This window comes from Ovis canadensis, chromosome 25 (assembly GCF_042477335.2).
Source record: "Ovis canadensis isolate MfBH-ARS-UI-01 breed Bighorn chromosome 25, ARS-UI_OviCan_v2, whole genome shotgun sequence".
Classification (NCBI taxonomy): Eukaryota; Metazoa; Chordata; class Mammalia; order Artiodactyla; family Bovidae; genus Ovis; species Ovis canadensis.
Window position 1 is genome coordinate 23,691,702 of NC_091269.1, and position 26,193 is coordinate 23,717,894.

The following is a 26,193-nucleotide window of genomic DNA, read 5'->3' on the forward strand; positions in this document are numbered from 1 at the left end:
TCCCTTCATATGACTAGAAGCAGGACGTCTGACTCCTTTAGCAAGTATTTTGAAACTTAATGCAAACATGAAACTGTCCACACACCCATTTCCGCACTTCACTTTTCCTGGGGTCTTATCTCATTATTCACAATGCCTGGTACTTGGTAGGTGATAACAAAGTGGTTGGTGGAATGACTGAAGGAAAGGCTGGATGACAAATGAAAGGATTCTTATCCAGATCACTCTATTACAGGCGTGCATGCACGCTAAGTTGCTTCAGTTGTGTCTGACTCTTTGTGACCCTGTGGACTGTAGCCCCCTAGGCTCCAGGCAAGAATACTGGAATGGGTTGCCATGCCCTTCTCCAGGGATCTCCTGACCCCCACATCTCTTATGTCTCCTGCATTGGCAGGTGGGTTCTTTACAACTAGTGCCATACAGGCAACAGATACCTTATTGAGAAAATCCACAGGGCATGCAATAGCCTCTGGCTTCTCTGGTGGCTTAGACGGTAAAGCGTCTGCCCACAATGTGGGAGACCTGGGCTCGATCCCAGGGTTGGAAAGGTCCCCTGGAGAAGGAAATGGCAACCCACTCCAGTGCTCTTGCCTGGAAAATCCCATGGACAGAGGAACGCGGTAGGCTACAGTCCATGGGATCGCAGAGAGTCGGACATGACTGAGCGACTTCATTTCACCTTTCACATTACCAGAGGAAGATAAAAACAGGCGACGTTTAAACTAAGTCTCTCTATAGTACCCATGAGTGAGATGGTCATAATAGATCAGAGATGAAAAACTGCAACCTTCAAATAAAAGTGTACACACAGAACTGTCATGATAACAGCCTATGATACGGAAGAAGAGAGCGAGCAGGTTGTTGTAACGTAAAGTGAAACAGTGAGGGGCTGATCCTGGGTCTTAGGATTCTGTTTGTCTTTCTCCAAGACCTCACGGCTTTGGGTCTGAGCTGAAAAGCACTCTCTATTAAACATTTCAGGGCTCTCTTTGCTCATTCTGTAATATGAAACTTTTATTCCTGCAGGGCAAGACGCACAGAAACAACACAGGTGAACCGCAATCAGTGAGTAATTCAGACCACATGTTGGGGGCACCCAGTGTGAATAATGGCCTCCAAGTCCTAACCGAGCTGCCCACCAGAACCCCAGGACCAGGGGCACTGGACTCCAGGGAAGTCTCCCCGCTCAGTGGCACACCAACAACACTGGTTAATTAGATGATTTGGGGAGAGATGCTCTTTCAGTGAAAGTAAGACAATTCATAGAAATAGACCTTACAAAGGAGAAGCGTAAAAGGGGGAACTTCACCTCAAATAGATTAGCAAAACTGTTTAAATGACACGCCTTGAGGGTTTTTTCCAGTTTCTGCTTCCTTCCTTCTTCTCCATCCAGGTTAGGCATTTATCATGCTGGGCTGATGTCAGCGCTGTTTGTTTTACATCAAACTGGAAGGGGTGTGTGCGTGTATTCATGAGTACGTGAAGACAATGAATAACCTGGATTTCTACTAACTGAAGAAAATAACTTAGTGGCATCCGTTGGGAGAAGCAAGAGCTCATATCTACACTGATGAGAGGACCAGCTGAGGAAGGGGTTTGCTCTGAAGGACTACTAGGCAGTCATAACTGCCCAAGGCTTTTAATAAACACTGAGGTCAGGTAGGTCTTGTACCTTTTTTTAGGAATGAAAGGTTCATAGAGTAAGCACCCTACAAAAGAAATTTCCAGTTGAGAACTTTATCTCCTATTGCTGACAATCCTTCAGCTCTACCATCTCCCACCTCCTCTCCCTCTTCCACTCAGTAGCTCTTCTTGCCCATTCACTCGATGCCAGCCCCTGCATGCCAGCTATTGCACTGTACTACTGTACTTTTCAAGGTGCTGTCCTGTGAGATTAAAAATGTTTTCTTTATTTCTTGTGTTTGTTTTTAATGCATTATTTGTGTGAAAAGTCTTATAAACCTATTACAGCACAGCACTATATAGCCAATTGTGTCAGGTGGGTACCCAGGCTAACTTTATTGGACTTAGGAACAAACTGAACTTACGAACATGCTCTTGGAATGGAATTTGTTTGTATGTAAGGGACTTACTGTAGTCAGGATCACACCGTAAAAGAACAGAATGATGAAATACAGTCATTTCTGCAAAGGCACTAATTTTGCTGTTCACATGCAAATCAGGCCCATGTCTTCTCAGAGAGTCTCCCTGGGCTTAGAGCATGTTTCCTTCAAAAGGAAGACTGGGGGTCAGTTGCCCCCACACTTGACCTTTTCCAGACGACTGTCTCTGGAGTTTCCACTGAACCGAACTCTTGGCATCTTTTATGTGGCTGTGTTCTCATGGTCTAACTTAGTGGGACATGGAAAGCATTAAATAAATATTTTAAAAATGAATTTTGAGAGTATCTGGGAATCTTTTCATTCTGATAAATGATTGTGCCTCATGAAAGCTGTGAAAATTGAGTATTTGAACTGGCAGTGTGTCCAGTAGATCCCAGATATCTTGCACACAGGATATGCGTGAATTTCTTGAGCGCAGCCAAAATGCAGGGCAGCCACTGAGGCTGCGGCTACACCAGACGGGCCTCTCCTGACCACCTGACCATTTCCTCCTCCCTTTCCTCATTTCCAAAGGAGCAAACACTGCCTCCCTTTAAGCACCACTGGCCTTCTTTACCAGGGACCGGTCAGTCTTGGCTTATTCATTCATACTTCACTCCAAAAAGATATGAAGTCAATCTTAAAAGGCACACACAGTACAAAAGCAAATGATGAAATTTTAACTGAAGATGAGGACAGGAAAAACATAACAGAGCCAGAAGAATGTCAAGAAACCTTCACTTCCTTCTATGATGTCCTATAAATTTACTAAAGGTGGACCACTGATTTCACTCGGGCTTTCTACCAACCAGTAGTATAGGAAGATAACGAGGAGTTTCTCACGTCCTTAAGACAAAAGGAAAATAATTGCTTGGGAGGATCGCAGCTATTTCTGTTGAAGACAGCACAGAGATGACATCCCCAGCCCATCACAGAGAGAACACTGCACAGTATGGTGCCCACGGTCCTTATCAGCATTGCACAAATGCAATCACAAGGTTCCACAGCTGTTCCAATAGGATTAAAGCACAATAAAGAAAAATTTCTATAGGTGGCCAAACTAATTCAGTTTTAGGCATGTGGCTCTCCAGAGGTCTGGTGTCACCCAAGGGTGGATTCTGGAGATGCAGGAGGACTAGGAGGATCTCACACCTTTCAGGAACTCCCTGATATGGACCATGTCTCTCCACTTAGTTTTTAATTGACTAATTTTTGTGGTGCAGCCAAAAAGAATTGGGATCTTAGTTCCCAGATCAGGGATCAAACCTGTGTCTTCTGCAACGAAAGTGCAGCAACTTAACCACTGGACCACCAGGAAGCTCCCCTCTGCACCTCGTTCTGACAATGACTGTGTATTGAGTGGCAGTGTGTTTTAACACACTTTCCCTGACAAGCACAGGAGTGTGGCTGTCCTGTGGGGCTGGTGAGTGCAGGCATGCTTGCTTTAATGGTAGAGGCAGAGGTGACATTCTCTGGGGAAAACTGGGAAGCCAAAGGAGAAAGCCTGTGAATGTGAGAAAGGAAGGGTGGGCAATCAAGAGTGGAGGAGATGCCCTCCTGGCTAGGAAGTGGGGCTAAGATCCCTGGAGGGGAGAGGGGAGGCGCAGGGCACGATGACTGGAGTGGGAAATTGACGCTTATGGAGACATTTGAACTTCATTCTGTAGGTAACAGAAGGGTAACAGGTATTTTTAAGTCCCAATTAAGAGAGAGAATGTTGTACTTAAGAAACATTCCCCTGAGGCCTTGGGCGAGTATAGAGGAGAGATTGGTCATGGGGCAGTCAGCCACCCAGAGTCCCATTTCAAGTGAAGAGTGATGGGACTGAAACTAGGGTACAGGCTGTGTATGGAGAAACTGGAGGAAATGATGGAGGCGCTGAGCCATTATGTGATGGGGACTTCAAAGGATGCATTAAAACGGATCCCCTGCAGCAGTAAGGCTGCGCTGGAAGAATGTCAGCTTGTTTGCAACCTTCCAGCAAGAGTAGGCACATGAAAGCCCAAATGCACAGCACGTTTAAGATTGGGCTTCCTGGCCCTCCAAGTTCCTCTTTATCTGATGTGAGTTATCCCAAGGACTGGCTAATTGGATTCCAAAGAAAACCCCAAATATCATCAACATTATTATGCTTAGTGTTACCCACTAATTGTTGTTGTTCCGTCACTAAATTGTGTCCGACTCTTTGTGATCCCATGGGCTTGAGCACGCCAGGCTTCCCTGTCCTCCACTATCTCCCGGAATTTGCTCAAGTTCATGTCCATTGAGTCAATGATACTATCTAACCATCTCATCCACCGATAATGGTTTACAATAACTTTACTAGATGTTTATTTGAGCTGAGTTTTGACATAGTCACAGCCTTCATCAGCCTGACATGCCAGGCATACGAGGATGGTGTTTTCTATATGCTAAGGAGTGAGGTTTCCTGGAGGTGCTGCCAGAGAGAAGTTTAGATTATCCTTAAACTACCCTGCTTGTGGAGTGGAGGATAATTAGGCATAGAAGGAGAAGATGGCATCAGAGGATGAGCTGGCTGGACTGTCGGGAGCCGCGTTAGGCATTACTGACAAAATGGAGGCACCGTCCCCAGCCCCCTCTCCTCATTCCGCAGGCACGGATCCCAGGATGAAGGAGTTAGGCCTTGTAATTCTGACTGGTCTTTTCCTCTCCTCGGCTGAGTTGACTGCAAAGGAATATTAAGGTGCTTATTGTTCTTGAGAGGAGCATGAGAAGGCATAAAGCCTTCTGCAGCATTGCTCTGAAAATAATTCATAAAGTTAATCACTAACATTTGTTCAAGGACTTTTACAAAAAAGTGTTCCAGGATGAGCACATAGGCCGCAGCTTGAGGCCATGGGAGGGATTGATATCCGAAGCCTATTTGCAAGGAGAATGTTTATGGCAAAGGAGTTTACTGAATTTAGGGCTTAGAAATAATTAAAACAGTTAGAAGTTAAAGATTTAAGGAATGTTGTAAAGTTAGCATATTTTACTATAGCTTATAGAAGTTAGGAATTTTTAGAGACACTATAGCTAGAAGCCTTTTTAAGAGATAGTGAGCTCAGGATGTTAGAGGCAAACAGGAGTTAGGAAGATAAGTAGCAAACTGAGGCATGTAGCATGAGTTACAATGTAATCACAAGTTAACTACAGGACACATTAGAGGAGGTAGATTAGATAATAGATGATAAGGCTGATTCCCAGAGAATCACTGAAGCAGGAACTCTGTTTGAGGAGCAACAGTGATTTATGGAGATAATAAATCTGGGAGAGGGGGAACCGAAAATGTCAAACCTCTGGCCTCATGTTTTTGTAAAAGTATAAAAAAGAATCTTAAACTTGGAATAAACAGGCAGTCCAGAGAAAAACGAGAGGCTGTCTCAGTCGCCGACAGCGTTCATCTCTTCAGGTTGAATCCCTGGCTGCTGGAGTTGGACTCCGGCACTGGACAGTATCATTGATGCAATGACCGTGAACTTGGGTCAACTCTGAGAGACAGTGAGGGACAGGGAGGCCTGGCATGCCATGGGGTCACAAAGAGTTGGACAGACCTGGGCTACTGAACAAAAACAACGGCTTTTTTTTTCAAGTTGCTTTTCAAGTTGCAGGTATAATGTACAGTTCGGGATGTATATTGGACTGTTACTGCATCAAATGCATTTCCTTCTGAGGTCACAAGTAAGCTTGTTCCTGAATTGCTCAGGTCCGCAAAAAGGAGGAGGCCATCAGATTCATTCCCTACATATGAACAAGGGCCATTCTAAGACGGTATTTGTAAGTCCAATTCATTCATAAGTGTAACAAAGGTAGCCTAGGCACTGCACTAACATAACCGGCTAGTCAGTACTGCACTGTAATAGGCATGCGATACTTTTCACACAAGTGAGACACAAAAAACAAACACAGAAAAATAAAGAAGACATTTTTCATCTCACAGCACAGCGCCTTGAAAAGTACAGTAACACAGCACAACAGCTGGCATACAGTGGCTGCAGGCATGTTCACATCTTTGAAACTCACACCTTGAAGGCTCATATGTAGGGGACTTACAGTATAGTCACTGCTAAGCTCAAAGCAGTTCACTTCCATGAACATTCGGACTCCACACAGGCCAGTGTGCATTACATGCTGGAAACACAAGCTGTGAGAGTCAGGGTCAGTCTGTGTTGAATCTTGTTGAAGATTCGGCTTCTTTAGTGCCCCTTCTAACACCATAATACACATAACACATGTAATTATGAAAACTTTCAGACCATTTTTCTTCAGACCAGAAATCTAAACTATCATTGCTTCCTGCCAGCTGATTAGATCAAGGGCCATTTTTGTGGCCAAATGAAATAATGTCAGGGAAAGCTTTTTAAAAATTTTTTCAATGAATGTCATTTTTAGAAGGTCACAGTGGAATTTTTTTCCCCCAAATTTTTCCTACAGCTTCAATGTTATTGACACGTCTTTCTCAGCCCTTCCTCCACCTTACGCTAGTTCTCTGGAATGGAATCCTAGAATGTGAGCCGAAAGGAGTATACAGGTCATTGAGCCCCAGCTACTTGCCATGGGAAATGACCCTGTATCTCCTAGACATCACCAGATTTAATTTCTGGGAAGAAATACTTAACACAATGATAATCTGTCTCATTACCCTTTCCTAATTGCTAAACATACATTTGATGATCACACACTTTAAATTAATCTAACCTTAAAGATGGAGAAATGGTCACAGAACAGAACTTAAACAAGGACCTGACCTATGGATGCACTGAATGAGTTTAGTTCTTTATTTTTTTACTAGATAATTTCTTCCCAGTCCCAACTTCCATTCCTTCAGCTGCACTGGATCCAAGCGTCTTTTTCTTAAGTGGAGTATAGTTGCTTTACAAAGCTCTGTTAGTTTCTGCTGTACAGCAAAGGGAACCAGCCATATGCACACATATAGCCCCTCTTTTTTGGATTTCCTTCCCATTCAGGTCGCCACAGAGCACTGAGTGGAGTCCCCTGTGCTGCACAGTAGTGGACCCGAGTGTCTTTTAAATGTCACACTGAGGGTTTAGGAGAAGTGTATTGGCTCAGTGTGCAGTGCAGGGAAAAGTATGTGAACATAATTTATAGCATGTTTGATTTTGTGGTCATAGCAGACATTTTTTATTATAACAGTTCTGTCTTCCAAAGAGCCTCAATTTGCTTCACAATCTGGCCATAGAAATACAATTTGTTTTATGACCTGTTCAGCAAGTGAGATTTTGAATGTGGTGTAACAGTTTTTCTCAGAGAATTTTTATATTCAATATTCTTAAAATTTTAATTTCTGTTTATGGGACATTTACCAACTTAAAAAGTAACTTCTCAGAGAGCATCTCATTGATTGCACACATCAACCCAGCTATGCAGATGTAATCTCTTCTTTTAGTAATAATTTCTTTTAGTAAAATTAGGACACTAGTCTTCAAAACATCTTGTCTAGAAGAAAGTTCTGGCCTTTTGAATTCAAAGTCCATGGTTTTCCCTTATCACAGAGTGTCTCATGAGCCTTGACAAATTACAAGCAAAAGTTCCCTGAATTTACTTTTTCCTTCTAGCCTATAGGAGAAAATGAAATAAACCACATCCCACAGTGCACAGGGGAATTTATGATGGGCAAATCTGAAGCATAAGAAAAGCTGAAATAAATCCAATAATGGTATCTGTGAATGATATGGTATCCCCCCCACCCTCCATTTCTAGATGAGAAAAACCAATGCATTCAATCTTACTGAGTCATTTACTTTCTAATTAATATTTAATTCAAACAAGCATTATCTTGCTTTTCTCCCACACACTTTGAGTGTTGAATGTTAAAATATGCAGACTCTGTTAATGTTCTCCAGGAAAGCACTTCTCCTTTCCCAGACTCGTTATCTGGACAAGCAGGGCTTCGTCTTGTTCACCAGTATGTCGCATAACTTGAAATGAACAAAAATATGCATTGAGGAATTCTGAGTGAGAACCTATTATTTCATGGGTAAAGTTTGGAACTAAGGGACTTAACAGCTTCCTCAAGCTATACAGACAAAAGAAGTACACTCACTGATGACCTAATTGTTGCCATAGGGAGGAGAATTCTAGCTGGTTCCAAGATTAGCGGGAGCTCTGACTATACGTGGATCAGCCAGTTAGGATAAGGGTTTGGGTTGAATTAGCTTTAGATTAGATTAGGTTACATACTTATTTTTAGAATGTCCCCACAGGGTGGTGATTATGGGGGTGTTAGCCAAACTATGAGATGGCTGATAACATTTCACACAGACAGGAACGCAAATCTCATTTTTGTGATATTTTCCAGGCCTGATGGTAATGTGTGGCTACCTCTTGATAGCTAACTATGCCTTTGCTTTCCATGTTCATCCTGCAGGAGCCGTCCAGTTTGCATGGTTGCTAAGGCAGTCAGCAGTTCAAGAAACTGAGCTCCTAAAAGTGGTGGTTCCGTATTAACGCTTAGAAGGATATTCAGGTAAAAGTTTTCTTTTTGAATTTCAACAGCCAGAGAGATGTAAAGACAATGATTACTCATTTCTTTTTCTTTTTGGGTAATCTTTCCTTATTTTTCCTTCCTTCCTCCTTCCTCCCCTTTCCTTCCTTCTTCCTTCCCTGCATCCCTGTTTCCTTCCCTCGCTCCCTGCCACCCTCCAAGGCCATGGAGTTTACAAAGGTCACGGACTTTGGAGTCAGCCACAACTAGGCATTTATCCCTCCTCCGCCACTGACTCTGAAGCCTTGGGCTTCCTCCCTGGGAGGAAATTCTATCAAACTCCCGGAGGGAGTTCAACTTTCTCCCCATGATATAGTGGAAGGACATATAGCTCCCAGACTGATGAGCCATCAGAGCTGGAAAGAACTTTTTGTTGTTGTTTCTTTCTTTTTTTAAAAAAAAAAATCAATTTACTTATCATAATTGGAGGCTAATTACTTTACAATATTGTGGTGGTATTTGCCATACATTGACATGAATCAGCCACGGGGGTACATGTGTTCCCCATCCTGAACCTCCCTCCCACCTCCTTCCCCATCCCACCCCTCTAGATTGTCCCAGGGCACCAGCTTTGAGTGCTCTATTTGGGCACCACCAAACCTGGACTGGTCATCTATTTCACATATGGTAATATATGTGTTTCAATGCTATTCTCTCAAAGCATCTCACCCTTGCCTTCTCCCACAGAGTCCAAAAGTCTGCCCTTTATATCTGTGTCTCTTTTGCTATCTCGCATATGGGGTTGTCATTGCCAACTTTCTAAATTCCATATATATGCGTTAGTATATTGTATTGGTGTTTTTCTTTCTGACTTACTTTGCTCTGTATAATAGGCTCCAGTTTCATCCACCTCATTAGAATTGATTCAAATGTATTCTTTTTAATGGCTGAGTAATATTTCATTGTATATCTGTAACACAGCTTTCTTATCCATTCGTCTGCTGATGGATATCTAGGTTGCTTCCATGTCCTGGCTGCTGTAAACAGTGCTGCGATGAACACTGGGCTACATGTGTCTCTTTCAATTCTGGTTTCCTCAGTGTGTATGCCCAGCAGTGGGATCGCTGGGTCACAAGGCAGTTCTATTTCCAGTTTCTTAAGGAATCTGCACGCTGTTCTCCATAGTGGCTGTACTAGTTTGCATTCCCACCAACAGTGTAAGAGGGTTCCCTTTTCTCCACAACCTTTCCAACAATTATTGTTTGTAGACTTAGATAGCAGCCATTCTGACTGGCGTGAAATGGTACCTCATTGTGGTTTTGATTTGCATTTCTCTGATAATGAGTGATGTTGAGCATCTTTTCATGCGTTTGTTAGCCATCTGTATGTCTTCTTTGGAGATATGTCTGTTTAGTTTTTTGAACTGTTTTTTGACTGGGTCATTTATTTTTCTGGTATTGACCTGCATGAGCCTCTTGTATGTTTTTGAGATTGATTCTTTTGTCAGTTGCTTCATTTGCTATTATTTTCTGAAGACTGTCTTTTCAGCTTGCTTATAGTTTCCTTTGTTGTACAAAAGTTTTTAAGTTTAATTAGGTCCCATTTGTTTATTTTTGCTTTTATTTCCATCACTCTGGGAGGTGGGTCATAGAGGATCTTGCTGTGATTTATGTTGGAGTGTTCTGCCTATGTTTCAGAGCTGGAAAGAACTTATAATCACACCAAGGTTTTGATGAAGAAATTGAGACTCTGAGAAGTCAAGTCACGTGTGTGCCCCTATTGAACATCCTGACCTAAAGTGGAGTTTTTTGTGCAACTTGGAAAATGACATGGAGCTATACAAGTGATTGAGGACATTATATCCCAGTTATTCAGTGTTTAATAAACCAAATGAACACTATGGTACAAATTTCCAACCAAAAGGAGACATGAAAAGAGGAAATGAAATGGTCAGGTAGAATGAGAAGCTCTTGTTAAGAGCCCTGTGGGTTTGCCCACCTCTAAGCTGGAATCAAGATTGCCAGGAGAAATATCCAAAACCTCAGATATGCAGATAATACCACTTTAATGGCAGAAAGCAAAGAGGAACTAAAGAGTCTCTTGATGAAGGTGAAAGAGAAGAGTGAAAAACCTGGCTTAAAACTCAACATTCAAAAAACTAAGAGCAAGGTATAAAGTCCCAACACTTCAAGGCAAACAGATGGCAAAAAAGAGGAAACAGTGACAGACTTTATTTTCTTGTGCTCCAAAATCACTGTAGACAGTGACTGCAGCCACAAAATCAAAAGACACTTGCTCCTTAGAAGACAGGTTATGACAAACCTAGACAGCATATTAAAAAGCAAATACCTCACTTTGCTGACAAAGGTCTGAATAGTCAAAGCTATGGTTTTTCCAGTAGTCATGTATAGATATGAGAGCTGGACCGTAAAGAAGGCTGTGCACCGAAGAATTGATGCTCTCAAACTGTGGTGTTGGAGAAGACTCTTGGGAGTCCCTTGGACAGCAAGAAGATCAAACCAGTCAGTCCTAAAGGAAATCAACACTGAATATTCATTGGAAGTCCACTGATGCTGAAGCTGAAGCTTTAATACTTTGGCCACCTGATGTGAACAGCCAATTCTTTGGAAAAGACCTTGATGCTGGGAAAGATTAAGTGCAAGAGGAGAAGTGGGCTGCAGAGGATGAGATGGTTGACTGGCATCATTGACTCAATGGGCATGAGTTTGAACAAAGTCAGAAAGATAGTGAAGGACAGGGAAGCCTGGTGTGTTGCAGTCCATGGGGTCACAAAGAGTCAGACACGACAGAGCGACTGAACAAACAACCCCTAAGTAGCTGTGAGTCTTGGGAAATAATTCATCTTGAGGGTCTGGATTCCCCATCAGTTAGATGGGAGGAAGTATTGGGATTAAAACCAATCGGGGGTAGCTGTCACCTTCACAGGCAAGAGAGTGCTTTGTATCTTATAAAAGTCTCTCTCCAATGCCTTTTTTTTTTCTCCTATTCTTGGTTCCTCTTCATTTATAATAACAGGATTTTCAAGTTGTCTGACTCCTTTCGTTGGCAACTCTGTTCTCCTCATTCATATTTCTCCTCTTTTATAGAAATAAGCCAAACCATCAAGCTAGGTCACTTGGATGACTAACAGAGAATGGAAATGGATTGAACAGATAATCAGCTCTCACTTTCCCATTTCTCTGTGTCCGCCTACTCGGATTATGGTTAAATACAACAGGTTCCATTTCTTTTGAAAAGCCTTGAATTTGGTGCTCCTCACACTGAGGACCTTCCAAAGTTCCTTGTCTGTTTCCTTGACCTTAGACTTAAAGCTGACTAATCCACCAATTCTTGAACAGTGTTCCTTAAAGGCTCTCTGGCTGGGTAGATGCAAGAGATACTCATAAACCAAGAACAGCAGTACAATCATGTTTCCTTACATGAACAACAAAAACAACAAAAAAAATGTATTTCTATTCTGGGATGCATGGGCCAAAGGAGTAGAACAGAAACACGTGGCTTCTTTATTTGTATTCTTAATTTGAATTTACTCCACTATAGTACTATCCAATGGAAACAGCATGGGCCATGAGCCTTTATCAATCATTTGGGCTACCCAGGTTCTAAACTCTTATTCTAATGTTGCGAAAATTACCCACTGTGCCAGAGGCTGGCTAACTGTTCACCAAACTTTTTACTTTTTCTCCTGGGTACTCAGCTATACAACATTTCTCTTATGCATGTTTGAAACATGTGCTCAATGCCTTCAGTCTTGTATGACTCCTTGAGATCCCATGGACTGTAACCCTCCAGGCTCCTCTGTCTATGGGATTCTCCAGGCAAGAATACTGGAGTGGGTTGCCATTTCCGACTCCAGGGAACCTTCCCAACCCAGGAATCAAACCTACGTCTCCTGTGTTGGCAGGAGGAGTCTTTACCACTGCGCTACTTGGGAAGCCTCCTAACTAACCCTTCAATTCAAAGATCGGTTAAGTTTGCTGAAGATGCTATAAGCCACATAAAACTTGTGCTATAACTATAATTCAGATTCAACTCAGCGAACCTTAAAAGTTCTTCCCTTGAGTTCCAGGAAAAAATGGAAAGCTCTCAAAAATAGGCAGTTCTATTGCATTATTGTACCCAGACACTTAATTTCTACCACCTACTGTGGCATTTTCTGGCATTTGTGAAAAGTATCAGGGAAATGGTGCTTCTCTGTTCTTTAGAGTCTGATCATCACTCTCTTGGCCCAATAACCTTTTCCCAAATAAGCTCCCTAAATTAGATTCCTAGAATTTGTACGGATGTACAAGAATTCTCTTTGGGTTATAGTTTTTAAAATATGAAGTGACGGCAATTTGTTCTTGGTGGAAACGTGTCCTTTGGTCACTGTGAGGTTCAAGAAGGCATGACCTGGCTGTTGTTTACCTTTCTAGCACTGTCGGTGACCCCTTCCTCCCAAAGCACCTGGAAACCACATCTGGCTACTTGGTGCCTCCTTGTAATCACACCAGTTGTTCCCTCCTCTCCGTTCTAACTGCAGCCCCTCCTCTGCTGAGCTGACAGACCCCAGCGCCCTTTCTGATTCCAGCGCCCTTCCTCTGGCCCCCAGGCACCCCACGCGCCGTGCTGCTATAACAGCCATGTCTCTGGGCAGTAAGTACTTATCACGCGCCTGTCTTCTAAGGGAGGCTTCAAGCTCCACAAGGCAGGGCCTTTGCTTCTTTACTCAGAGCACCTAACTTAGTGCTTGACATATAATCAGTGCTGAATAAATATCTCCCCAATGAGCATTAAGTGCTTCCCGGGTGGCTCAGCAGTAAAGAGTCTGCCTACAATGCAGGAGACTTGGGTTCCGTCTCTGGGTCGGGAAGATCCCCTGGAGAAGGAAATGGCAACTGACTCCAGTACTGTTTCCTAGAAAATTCCATGGATGGAGGAGGCTGGCAAGCTATACAGTCCATGGGGTCACAAAAGAGTCAGACACAACTTAGGGCCTAAACAACAAAAATGAATATTAAACACATATGTCCACCTAGCTATGTGATACATTCACTTGGATGAATCCAGGGCATTTTAAAAAGAAAATATTTAAAATGGAGCTCTTGACTGCATCCTCAAACCCAATGTGCCACTCCTTATCCAGGTTTCTCAGTTTCAGTAAAGGCACCAATGTCCACTGGGCTCTCAACCTAGAAAGCAGGGAGCATACTAAGCACCCCACCTTCCCTCACCCCAACATGCAGGCCTGCCCACCACTTCTGAGCCTCCCAGCACATCTCTGCCTCTGCTCTCTTCTCTCGCTGGGGTGACTACAGGACACTCCTAGGTGGTCCCCCTTTTTCTCCTTTCATCCCCTCCAGTACATCTTCCACACAGCAACCAGAACAAGCTCTAGGTCAGTCATTCCCATTTCCAGAACATTCCATGGCTCCTCATAGTGCACAGAATAAAATGCAGCACCTCCCCCTGGCTGGGAGAAACCCCATGATCTCCCCCAACCCCGCCTCTTTGGTCACGGCATTCCTCCTGGGTTGCTCTGGACTCAGACATTCAGCACCTCCCAGTTCCTAGCCTGGAATGTTCTTCTCCCTGTTCTCCTCCTCAGGGCCCTTCCCCGACGAGCTTCCTCACCTCCTGCACCGATTCTGGTCATAGAACCTTATTTACCTCCTCTCTGCCGTTCCTCAAGCTGTGATTGGCTTGCTCTTTTGTTTACTTGTTTATTTGCCACGTCATGAAAGAGGTGGGGATACCAGACCACCTGACCTGCCTCTTGAGAAATCTGTATGCAGCTCAGGAAGCAACAGTTAGAACTGGACATGGAACAACAGACTGGTTCCAAACAGCAAAAGGAGTACGTCAAGGTTGTCTATTGTCACCCTGCTTATTTAACTTCTATGCAGAGTACATCATGAGAGATGCTGGACTGGAAGAAACACAAGCTGGAATCAAGATTGCTGGGAGAAATATCAATAACCTCAGATATGCAGATGACACCACCCTTATGGCAGAAAGTGCAGAGGAGCTAAAAAGCCTCTTGATGAAAGTGAAAGAGGAGAGCGAAAAAGTTGGCCTACAGCTCAACATTCAGAAAACGAAGATCATGGCATCCGGTCCCATTACTTCATGGGAAATAGATGGGGAAACAGTGGACACGGTGTCAGACTTTATTTTTGGGGGCTCCAGAATCACTGCAGATGGTGACTGCAGCCAAGAAATTAAAAGATGCTTACTCCTTGGAAGAAAAGTTATGACCAACCTAGATAGCATATTCAAAAGCAGAGACATTGCTTTGCCAACTAAGGTCCATCTAGTCAAGGCTATGGTTTTTCCAGTTGTCATGTATGGATGTGAGAGTTGGACTGTGAAGAAGGCTGAACACCAAAGAATTGATGCTTTTGAACTGTGGTGCTGGAGAAGACTCTTGAGAGTCCCTTGGACTGCAAGGAGATCCAACCAGTCCATTCTGAAGGAGATCAGCCCTGGGATTTCTTTGGAAGGAATGATGCTAAAACTGAAACTCCAGTACTTTGGCCACCTCATGCGAAGAGTTGACTCATCGGAAAAGACTGTGATGCTGGGAGGGATTGGGGGCAGGAGGAGAAGGGGACGACCGAGGATGAGATGGCTGGATGGCATCACAGACTTGAAGGACATGAGTCTGAGTGAACTCCGGGAGTTGGTGATGGACAGGGAGGCCTGGCGTGCTGCGATTCATGGGGTCGCAAAGAGTCGGACACGACTGAGCGACTGAACTGAGCTGAGGGTGAGACTCAAGGTCGCACGCCAGTGCATCCTCAGCATCAGAGCGTGGCCTGACACAGAGGGGGTGCTGCGGTAGAGAAAGGCATGTGTGAGTGAAAGACTACACAAAGAGCCCAGGAGACGGGGCCGCAGGAATATCCATGGCGCTGATCCCTGAGTGATCACCACACAGCTGCAGCGTCTGATTCATGGAAAAATCAGAACCACTCTTCAAAGATACAGGCGGACTCAGTAACCACAGAGCAGTAAGCATTCATCTAGTGCCTACAAGTGGGCTTCCCAGGTGGCTCTCTAGTAAAGAATCCACCTGCCAGTGAAGGAGACATGGGTTTGGTTCCTGGATCGGGAAGATCCCCTGGAGAACGAAATGTCAACCCACTCCAGTATTCTTGCCTGGGCTATTCCATGGACAGAAAAGCCTGGTGGGCTACAGTCCATAGGGCTGCATAGGAGTCAGACACAACTTAGCAACTAAACAACAACAACAGTGCCTGCATATACAGGATCTCAGATCACACAACAGCTGTATGAGGCAGTCATTCTTCTTCTTATCATTTTACAGACAATTTTTAGCAAAACTCAGAGATACTAAATGACTCACCCACAACAGACCGTGGCATTTGTAACCCAAGGAAGCAGGTTCCATTTTAGGTCTGGCTGACTCCACACGGAGCCCCCACGCATGGTCCACACTCATTTAGTGCTTCTGAGTTTTTCCCCAAATAAAACCAAAGTTCTGACTTGCTACTCCTAAGGTTTACACCAGACTGTACATTTAACCTGATTACCAATTCAGATGACTGGACTTTCTTCATATCCAAATACGTGATGAGATGTGGTTGCAGCAAGCTCCCTAACTCATTCTCTAGGACAGGCATCCCACTCTTCCTTTTTAAGGACGACTTCTTATGAAAGCTCTGCATGATAGTTCACTCAAATGACCAACTTCCAACAACTTCCACAGTAAAGAGACTCTTACCTCGGAATTCCAGTCCTCTAAGTTGAAAGGTGACAAGGCCATTGCCGATTTCAATCAGGTGAACGAAAGCATTGAGGTAATCCGAAGCCAAAATAAAGCAATCGCCAGAGCTGTAGTTGCCCCACCGGCCGAGGATGAGGTCTCCACAGAGAGACTCCTGGAGCGCCCTTGTCAAGTGCTCATAAAAGATGGAATTGAGGTTGTTGCCATCGCTCCCTGAAGACACGACAAGAAGCAATACGCCCAGTGAGTCCTGCTCCAACGCGCTCTGCCTGGGAGACGGGCAGCCGTCACCCGATTAGGGGAGAATCGGACTCCTCAGACCTTGCGCCCGTTGTGCTGGGGTTTGTGAGACCCTCCTATTTCTTCCCTCTACGCTCTTCCTGGTCAATGTCATCTACATAAATGGACTGAATTCCTGTCTAGATGAGACACCTGACAAATTCCTATCTCCAGCAGAGATCTCTCGCCTGGACTCTAGACCTGTCTGCTTCCTTGTCTGCTTAACGTTTCTTGTATGTTTCCAATGCTTCTCCTCCACCCAATGTGTTCAAGTCAGGCCCTGCCCCCCCAGTCCCGCCCCTAACCTGCTCTCAGCTGTCCAGTTGGCCACAACCTGGGTATCTTTCTTCCCACTCCTTCCCACCTAAGGCTCTCAGTTTCACATTCTTCAAGTATTCCCTACGTTTTTCCATTCCCATTGCCCTTGCTTTATCCCAAGTTACGTGCTCTCTCGGGTGGAGGACCGCAAGGGTTATGTAACTCACCTACGGGTCTTCACTAGGACATGTTGCTCATCAATTCTCTACCCGCCCCCAGCCAGAATGACCTTTCAGACGAAAGGGGAACGTGTCACCCAGGACCCTCCAGCCCATTTCCTAAAGTGGTTTGTTAGGGCTCTTAAGATACAGACAAGACTTCAACACATCACCTATAATAGGGTCCCATCAGTCATCCTCCACAGGAATAAGCTAGGACACCAGCCTGATCAAACCCAGGGTGTATAGTCACACCAGGGGCGCTGTGTGCTCTGCTCCCCACTTCAGTCTCCATCCTCACCTCTCACTCATCTCTTCCTCGAGCTCCACACTTAGCAACACAGATCATCTCCCAGGTGAGTGACTCACTTGCCCCTTCCCACCTCGGACCTTTGCAGAGACTAATCTTTCTGCCTGGTTTCCCTTCATTCTTCTCTGTCTTATTACCTCTACTAATCTTTAGGCCACCGTTCCACGGCCACTTCAGGGAAGCCTTCCTTGACCCCTTTGCCACGCCATGTTATAGGGCATCAGGACTATGACCCTCTGCTTGAAAGCACTTGAAACAGTTGGAATTTGACTTTTGTTTTTTTGTGTGTATATGTGTATATATGGTTATTTGATTAACATCTGATTTCTCCAATGCACCCTACGGTGGTGAAGGAAGACTGAATTTGTTTATTTTTGTATCTCAGTACTGGCAGATTCTTAATATGCAGTAATGACTGACTAAATACCTGTTGAATAATAGATGATACTATGATGATACAGCTTTGTTAAGAGAGATTTTGCTTTTGAGAACATAACCCATTAAGTAACTCCAGGGTTTCACTGAGGAATAATTTACAGACAATAAATTGTGTGTGTATGTGTGTGTGTGTGTATATATATATAGTGTGTGTGTGTGTGTGTTAAGTCACTTAGTCATGTCCAACTCTTTGTGATCCCATGGACTGTAGCCCACCAGGCTCCTCTGCCCGTGGAATTCTCCAGGCAAGAACACTGGAGTGGGTTTTCATCTCCTTCTTTAGGGGCTCTTCCTGACTCAGGGATTGAACCCATGTCTTCTGAATTGCAGGCAGATTCTTTACCATCTGAACTATAGGGAAGTTTTTTATATATGTATATAAATATTCTATAATATAAATAATTATTGATAGTACATATTGTGTAAACAGTATATATATATGCATATATACATATATAACTGTAGTCTACAATATAAATAATTATTGCTAGTATACATTTTTATATATTATATACAAGTATATATATTATATATCAATGCCACCCACTCATTTTAAGTTATATATGTATATAAAACTCAGATTTATTGAGGCATAATTTACAGAGAGCAAAATTTGCCCTTTTTAGTGTCCAGTTCTATGAATCTTAGAACAATGCTCATAGTCACATAACCACCGCTTCGCATGATGCATTTGTGTCTCATCCATTCCGAGGTAGACAGCAGTAGTTTGTTCTGTTTCATTTGTATGTAGTTACTACAGTTTGCTTAACCGTTCAATAGCTGAAGGACCTTTGGGTTGTTTTCAGTACTGGTGAATATGAGTAAATCCACTCATGATATTCATGAACTGAAGTTTATAAGAACATGTTTTCATTTCTCTTGAGTCAAACCCTAAGAGAGGCACTACCGTTCTCCAGAATGGCTGGACTATTCTGCATCCCAGTCGCAGGGACTAAGAATTCTAGCTGCTCTGCACCCTCGCCAGGACTGTGGCTTGTCTGTTCAGACTTAGCCGTTCAGATCGAGTGGATGAGCACATCAAGGGAAGGAAAAAGGAAGGACGCAGCAAAGGAGATGGAGTGAGGGAATAAAGGGCTTCCCAATAAAGGGCCAGTGCGTCTCAGGGGCATGGAACTGGGGGTTCATGACGCATTTCACGTCCCGGCTGGGCTGACTCCTCTTACTCCCTCCGTCAGATCTCTCATGATGAAGACAGAATCTTTTCTGAGAAGGCTGGGTAAACTGGGAAGCCCTGGTCTGTGCTCCTGGGAGTGGAAGAAGCACTGGGAGGGGCTGGAAGGAAAGTGTCAGCAGTGCTTTCACTTTAGGAGTATCTTTTCTCTGGGGAGTAAACTCTGCCTCCAGAAAGTCAGAGAAGCATAGAGTTGCCCCAAAGAGAAGAGGCCTGAAGCAAAGCTCAGGACCCCTTTTAGGCCAGCTTTTGGAGTGGAGACAGAGATTCAGGAAGGTTGCAGATAAAGATCCGTGAAGATCTGAATGGAGCTTTCCTGCTCTGTATCCTCAGGAACTGGAGCATCACTGAGGGTGCAGGCAGGTACAGACTGCCCCGAGCGCACCCACGTAAGAAAGAGCACTGATCCACGGCTAAGAAATCTACAAGATAACGCTATCAAACTATGGATGTCAGGGCTAGGCATTCACGACAGTTAAAAGCCAAACTGAAATAGGTGCATTTATAACCTATTTATGATTAATGGAAAGAAACAAACTGTTCTATGGACTGAGTCATGTCATGACCTCTAATAAGGTACCAGTATGCTTAATTTTCTATGCAGATTAAGCCTGCCTGACCTGCAGTGATATTCATCTTCTCTGATGAAGCAGCATGCATCCAGAGACACTAATTGGAGATTCCTCCGAGTCTCTGGTACTTTTAAAGAAAAAGCCTTAACAAGAGAATTAACTTTTGCTTAACTGTTCAAACTGTTTGATGTACAAATAAAACAGTTTAAACCATGAAAAGTTGAGATCTTAGAACACACTGACCACATATCTGCATAATTAGATTAAAATGAGATGAAATTATGAACAACTAAAATCACAGTGTACTTATGAAATTGTCTATATGCCTAATGTCAATGGCCCAGCAAAATCAGAACCCCATGGCTCCACATTAGAGATATTTATACTCCAACCACACCCCCTTCCAACTGGGCTGATACAAAGTTTAACAAAAAATAAACCTGCCTCTCCAGATATTTTCAAGTTTCAAATTACGATTTCAAATTAATCATGTATATGCAATTTAAATATAGCTAATAAGCAGGATACAATTCTTCCTAGACAATATTTTTGGCACAGAGGAGAGAGTGAGGTGGATTAAAAATAGAGAGTGGTTTAAATTTGCATACTGATATGAGCAGAAAAAAAGGTCAAATGCTTCAACATGAAATAGATTACAGAAAGAAAAAAGTAACTTCCTGTTACCGTGGCAGATAAATCTTTCCATAGATTAATGTTGTGCAAAGACTCTGAAGTTATCCAGACCCTGGATCCTGGAATGGCTCGCCTTTAAGGACATCATAACACTGATTTTTTTTTTTTTTTTTTTTTTTTGCCAGAATACCAATACCAAGGTTTACTGTCTGTATTTGATGTTTAGCATATACAAACTAAAATGTTGTAATCAACAGTCATTCAATATTGAAAAGGGATCGAATCAGTGCTAAATCATGGAGGAATCCATCTCTAAACCAAATCAGGATATTTGATCAGTTCTATTTGCACAGTTTTATTTTTACCATCAGCATATTTACCAAGACATGCACTGTCTCCACAGTGATTAAAAAAAGTGAGTACTTAATTCCTCTTTTTTGGATTGAAGGAATCCATCTACACCACAAAATAAATAGCTTAAAAGAGAGACAGGGGACTTTCCTGGGCAGGGGAGCTCCGGTGGTTAAGACTGCATGCTTCCAACACAGGGGGCATGGTTCAATCCTCGCTTGGGGAACTAAGATCCCACATGCTGCATGGCCAAAAATAAATAAAATAAAATATAAAAAAAGAAAGAAAGAGAAGGAAGACATCCTCTTACCTGGATCCTTTTCAATTTGGACCACCAGTCTTGTGTTGGAATTATCCACACGCCTTGTACTAGAAAGAGCCACAAAAGAGTAAGAGGCTGTGATTAGATCCCTGCAAAGGAGAGCGGGCTCACAGGATCAGCTGTGTGAGTGGGAATCCAGGGCAGATGGAGCTCATGTATTAGAGTTATTGTTCTACACTGACAAGGCTGAAGGAAGAGAGGGGTCAGAAGGGTGGGAAAAGCACAGAAAACGCAGAGAGCGAAGAGATGTTTAGTGCTTAGGCACAGAAGACAGATCTTCATCTTTATCAATTCTGAGCATCCAGTCCACAAAATAACAGCAAACATTGAAATTGCCAATGGACTACCGCTCACTGACAGTACTTGAGAGCAGTGCATACATAGCTATCTTGCTTTTCAAACTGATTCCAGAACATTCTTGATAAGCAGTCCAGGTCTCCACTGCTTGCTTTCAAGAGTTGGGTGCATTCTTACAGACTTGTCTTAGGTTGAACCATAAGAATGAAAAGCAGCTCTTTGCAGCTTAGGAAAAGGTGGATTGTCTGTAGCCACAGTAACCAGTTGCCACCAGAACCAGTTTTAAACCTTTCCAGTTATGAAAACTCACCTCAACTTACACCTTTGGTAAGGCAGCCAGTTCACAGTGGCGGCTTGCTTCTGCAAGTCAGCCAGCAAGGGACAGGCTCAGTGCAGGCTTCTGAGGGTGACCAATCAATAACAGGTTCCCCAGGTGACTGCCCTGCAGACGGTATCACCCCATTTCTGAACCTGAAACTCATCTGCCCTTGAACTTCAGATATCCCCCAAACCCTTTATAAGTGCAACAGTCTGCTCTGCTTGGAGAGACGATGTTGGGCCAGCCTTGGCTTATTTCAGACATTGAGTGGGGGTCTTGTCATTCTTTGATGGATGAAATATGAAACTGACACCACCCACATGAAGCTGATGATATTCAACAGTTTATGGTCTACAAAAATGGCAATTTTGTGAGGGGAACCACTGACTGAAACTGCTCCATCCTGGCCAAACACAATACTATTTGCATGAGGTATCTTACAAGAGGAGATCCTAGTAAGGAAGATGTAACTAACAAGACATCACCAATTAGAAAAATTCAGGAAAGGCCAAAATGTCTTACCAACCTCCCAGCATCCTCCTTGCTAACATCCATCTTGGCTGAGTGATGTGCACACTGCCAGGAAGGACCCTGAGTCAGAATGACTGGCCAGAGAAAATCTGGAAACTAACCCCATCACAATAAAACCTGAGGCTGTGAGCCCCTTGGCAGAGCAGTCCTCCTCGGTTCCCACCCGGCGCCCCCCTTCCCAGTGAAGTCTCTTGCTTTGTCAGCACATGTGTCTCCTTAGACAATTCATTTCTGAGTGTTAGACAAGAGCCCACTCTCGGGCCCTGGGAAGCATCCCTCTTCCTACAAAAATTTCATAAAGCCTAAACTACTATGCCATAAAGAAAGGGCTTTCACTAGAAATAGACCACTGAATGGAGGGTTCCATACAAGTTTGAACATAATGAGCATCTCATCTTTACCATACCTAGATACACCATGTTTCAGATATATGAGAACTATCTAGGCAGGATCCTGTTGGAGTTTTGTAGACTAGATGCTCCAGATGGGTTGTACAGAAGGGATATTCTGTTACAGCTCGAAAAGGTCATGTTGTTCTATTACTGCTTCCTTTTCCTTGCAAATACCCTCAGATCAGCTTTGAAAATAAAAGACCCCGGGTGGCAGAAAATAAAGCGAACAACAAAATTCTTTCTAATGAAGGCCGTAATCCCACGTCGGCACAGTGAGTCCCTGAATGGAATTTTAATTTCACCTTAAGACCTAGGACAAATGGAATTTTCAGCAGCAGAATAAATAATTTTTAAAGTGAGATTGAGCCAAAAGAAAGTCATTTCCCAAACTCCTTAGGGAATTAAAACACCTTCTAAAACTATGTTAAATGAAAAGCTATCTGCAAAAGGCTTTGGATGCAGAGGGCTCAATTCTGATCAGCAGTAACTAAGCCATGCTGCCTGTGTGCCCCGAGGGCCTCTGGCTCGCCACCAGACTCTCTAAGAAGGGCAAGTGTCAGCCTTACTGGGTATTCAAGGATTTCTCCAGTGCTTTCCTCCTGTAAATTCGGTGCTTACCACTCAAAGGTGCTAATTAGTTCAGTAATTGGATTTCTGTCTTCACTGTCTTATTGCAGGAACATTCTGTTCTGTTGCTCAGTGTGTGGTATGGTCAGTTGCTCAGTCATGTCCGACTCTCTGCGGCCCCATGGACTGTAGCCTGCTAGGCTCCTCAGTCCATGAGATTTTCGAGGCAAGAATACTGGAATGGGTTGCCATTTCCTACTCCAGGGGGTCTTCCCAACCCAGGGATCAAAGCCACATCTCTTGTGTCTCCTGCACTAGCCAGCAGATTCTTTACCACTAGCGCCACCTGGTGGGGGCTTCCAACTCACTCCCCAATCTCAGAGGCGTTCAAAATGCCAGCGTGGTTAGGTGTGTATGCTCTTAGCAACTGCCCGGCAAAGTTAAGGCTCACTGCTTGTCACAGTGTCCCAAGCGCCACAAGCCAAGAGTCCAGTAATATGATAGGTCTTCCCAGAGAAGGTGACTCGCTCTGAAGCATCTCTCCCTTATGTTAATATGGAATGCCAACAGCAAAGCTCATTTCCTCCCTTCAAGCTTTGCCTTTCTACCTCCTCATCTAAATCCAGCACCTTGTTGCTTATGTGGCTTCACCTGAGGAGCTTAAGTAATTTAATAGTAACTTGATTATACTGTTTCAAATTCCGGTTTGACAGCTCACATAGACTATTTATGGGAGAAGTAGTCCCCATTTTTGATGAGGAAGTGTGACTGGCTGGAGTAAGAACTTTGATGGGCATCTATCTGCTCATATGGAGAAACCAGGATGGATGGACTGTAGTTCTCTTCATGGGGCAGGACAGCATTAGAGAAATCTGGAGAATGAGAAGGCAGTCAGACACTAAACAGAAGGACCTGTCCCATTTTAAGTTGAATACATGCACAAGTTTCATTTGGGTTAGTATTTTTAAATGATTTTTGTGTTTATACTCATACGGGATATCGGTCTAAGGTTGTTTTTTCTTGCGATGACTTTGTCTGGCTTTGGTATCAGGGTAATACTGGCCCCACAGAATGATTTAAGAACTATTCCTTTCTTCACTCTTTTTTGGGGAGATTTGAGAAGAACTGATGGTAATTCTTCTTTAATCATTTTAGAGAATTTGAGAGTCAAGCTAATCGATTCTGGGCTTTTCTTTGTTGCGAGTTTTTGATTACCCATTAATTCCCTTTAATTGTTATAGGCTTACTCAGATCATCTATTTCTTTTTCAGTCAATTTTGGTAGTGTGTGTATTTCTATGAATTCTCCTGGTTTGGCTAGGTTATCTCATGTGTCGATACACAGTAGTTTATAGAATTCTCTTTCAATTAGGTAATGTTGGTAGAAATGTTCTCAACTTTTAACTGTGATTTTAGTCATTTGAGTCTCTTTTTTCTTGGTCATTTTTGGTAAAGGTTTGTCACTTTTGTCAATCTTTTCAAAGAATCAAATTTTGGTTTAACTTATTCTTTCTATTGCTTTCCTATCCTCTATTTCATTTCTCATCATTTTAATTTTTATTATTTTGTTCCATCTGCTTACTTTGGTTTAGTTGGTTCCTTTTTCTCTAGTTTCTTAACATGGAAGACTAGCTTATTGATTTGAGATTTTTCTTATTTTTTTTAAATTTAGGCATTGACAGCTATGAATTTCTCTCTGAGCACTGCTTTTGCTACATACTGTCAACTACAAATTGGCACTTACCGTGGGCACTTGCCTGGCGGGCTACAGTCCATGGGGTCGCAAAGAGTCGAACACGACAGAGCCACTAACCACAGCTCGCCCTACTAGGATTACCTTGCGTGCTGCCGCAGCTGCTGACCTTCAACACCCCCGAGAGGCCTTCCAGGTGGAGGGCAGAGGTGAGGCACTCTGATCTGGGGAATAAAACTGGCAGGGCAGGTCTTCAGATAGTTAGATGTTTTTAGGAGCTGATTTTATGAGCCCAATTCTTGGTCTCCTCGTATCTAGAAAAGCACTGCAATCCTTCATGGGATGACTGTCTCTCATGGTTAGAAGAACCTTCTGAAGAAACATGTGCTTGATTGTATGTACACTTCCTTCACCAAAATCACACATATACTGTCCTTCTCCACTACATTCAAAAAAATTATTTATTTTAATTGGAGGATAACTGCTTTACAAGATTGCGCTGGTCTCTGCCACCCATCACCATGGACCAGCCATAGGCATACATATGTCCCTCCCCTCTTGAACTTCCTTCTCCCCCCGCCACACCCCTCTAGGTTGTCACAGAGCTCTGGGTTGAGCTCCCGGTGTCAGACAGCAAATTCCCACTATCTATTTTACATATGGTAATGTATATGTTTCAGCGTTACTCTCTGAGTTCATCCCACCCTCTCCTTCTCTCACCGTGTCCAGACGTCTGTTCTCTATACCCGCATCTTCATTGCTGTCCCACAAACAGGTTCATCAGTACCATCTTTCTAGATTTCATATATATGCGTTAATATATGATATTTGGAACAGTTCTCAGAGGTATTTGAGGTGCTGTCTCCTTGGGCTGCAGCCCTCATTATGCCCCAAATACAACTTAACTTGCAACTTTCATGTTGCCCTTTTATAAAGTTGACAATACCATACGTTTTAATCTACTGTGCTCTCCTTTTCATTTACCACAAAATACTTTTAAATTTTCTCTTATAATTTTTTTTGACTTATAGGTTGTTTAAGGTAACTTTATTTTATACATCTTTGGGAATTCTCTAGATTTCCTCTTGCTGTTAATTTCTAATTTCACTCCATTGTAGCTGGAGAACATATGTTATATAATTTCAATCCTTTTAAATTTACTGAGGTTTGTTTTATGGCCTAACACATGGTCTATTCTGGAGATTTGTCCATGTGCACATGTCAAAAATGTTTTTTGAAAAACTTTGGCTTTGCAAAACACTCTGCCAAAAGGTCAAAAAGACCAGGTACAGACAGTGGCAAAATGTCCTCAAACCTCATATCCAACAAAGAACAAGTGTTTAGAATATATAAACAACTCTCAAAACTCAACAGTAAAAAACAAAACAAAGAAACCAAAACAAACAAAACCCCCACAAAGAACGCAAGAGAAAATGAACAAAGACATGAAAAAACATTTCTGCGAAGAGGACATATGGACAACAAATAAACTCAGAAAAAGATGTTCAATATCATAACTCATAAG

General features: G+C 43.1%; 1 protein-coding gene and 1 long non-coding RNA gene across 2 annotated transcripts in view; one reads left to right on the forward strand and one right to left on the reverse strand.

The window, feature by feature from the left end:
* The window catches only part of PCNX2 (pecanex 2), a 311,645-nt gene that overhangs the window by 54,082 nt on the left and 231,370 nt on the right, over window positions 1-26,193 (reverse strand). The window contains exons 24-25 of the mRNA XM_069572620.1: window positions 20,859-20,917; window positions 16,295-16,510 (exon numbers count right to left, since the gene is read on the reverse strand). Of these exons, the coding sequence (XP_069428721.1) occupies window positions 16,295-16,510; window positions 20,859-20,917 (275 nt within the window). The remainder of the gene's footprint in view (window positions 1-16,294; window positions 16,511-20,858; window positions 20,918-26,193) is intronic.
* Window positions 8,439-26,062, forward strand: LOC138430427 (uncharacterized). Its single transcript, XR_011253163.1, has 2 exons — window positions 8,439-8,589; window positions 24,648-26,062. It is a non-coding gene; the product is annotated as an uncharacterized lncRNA (long non-coding RNA).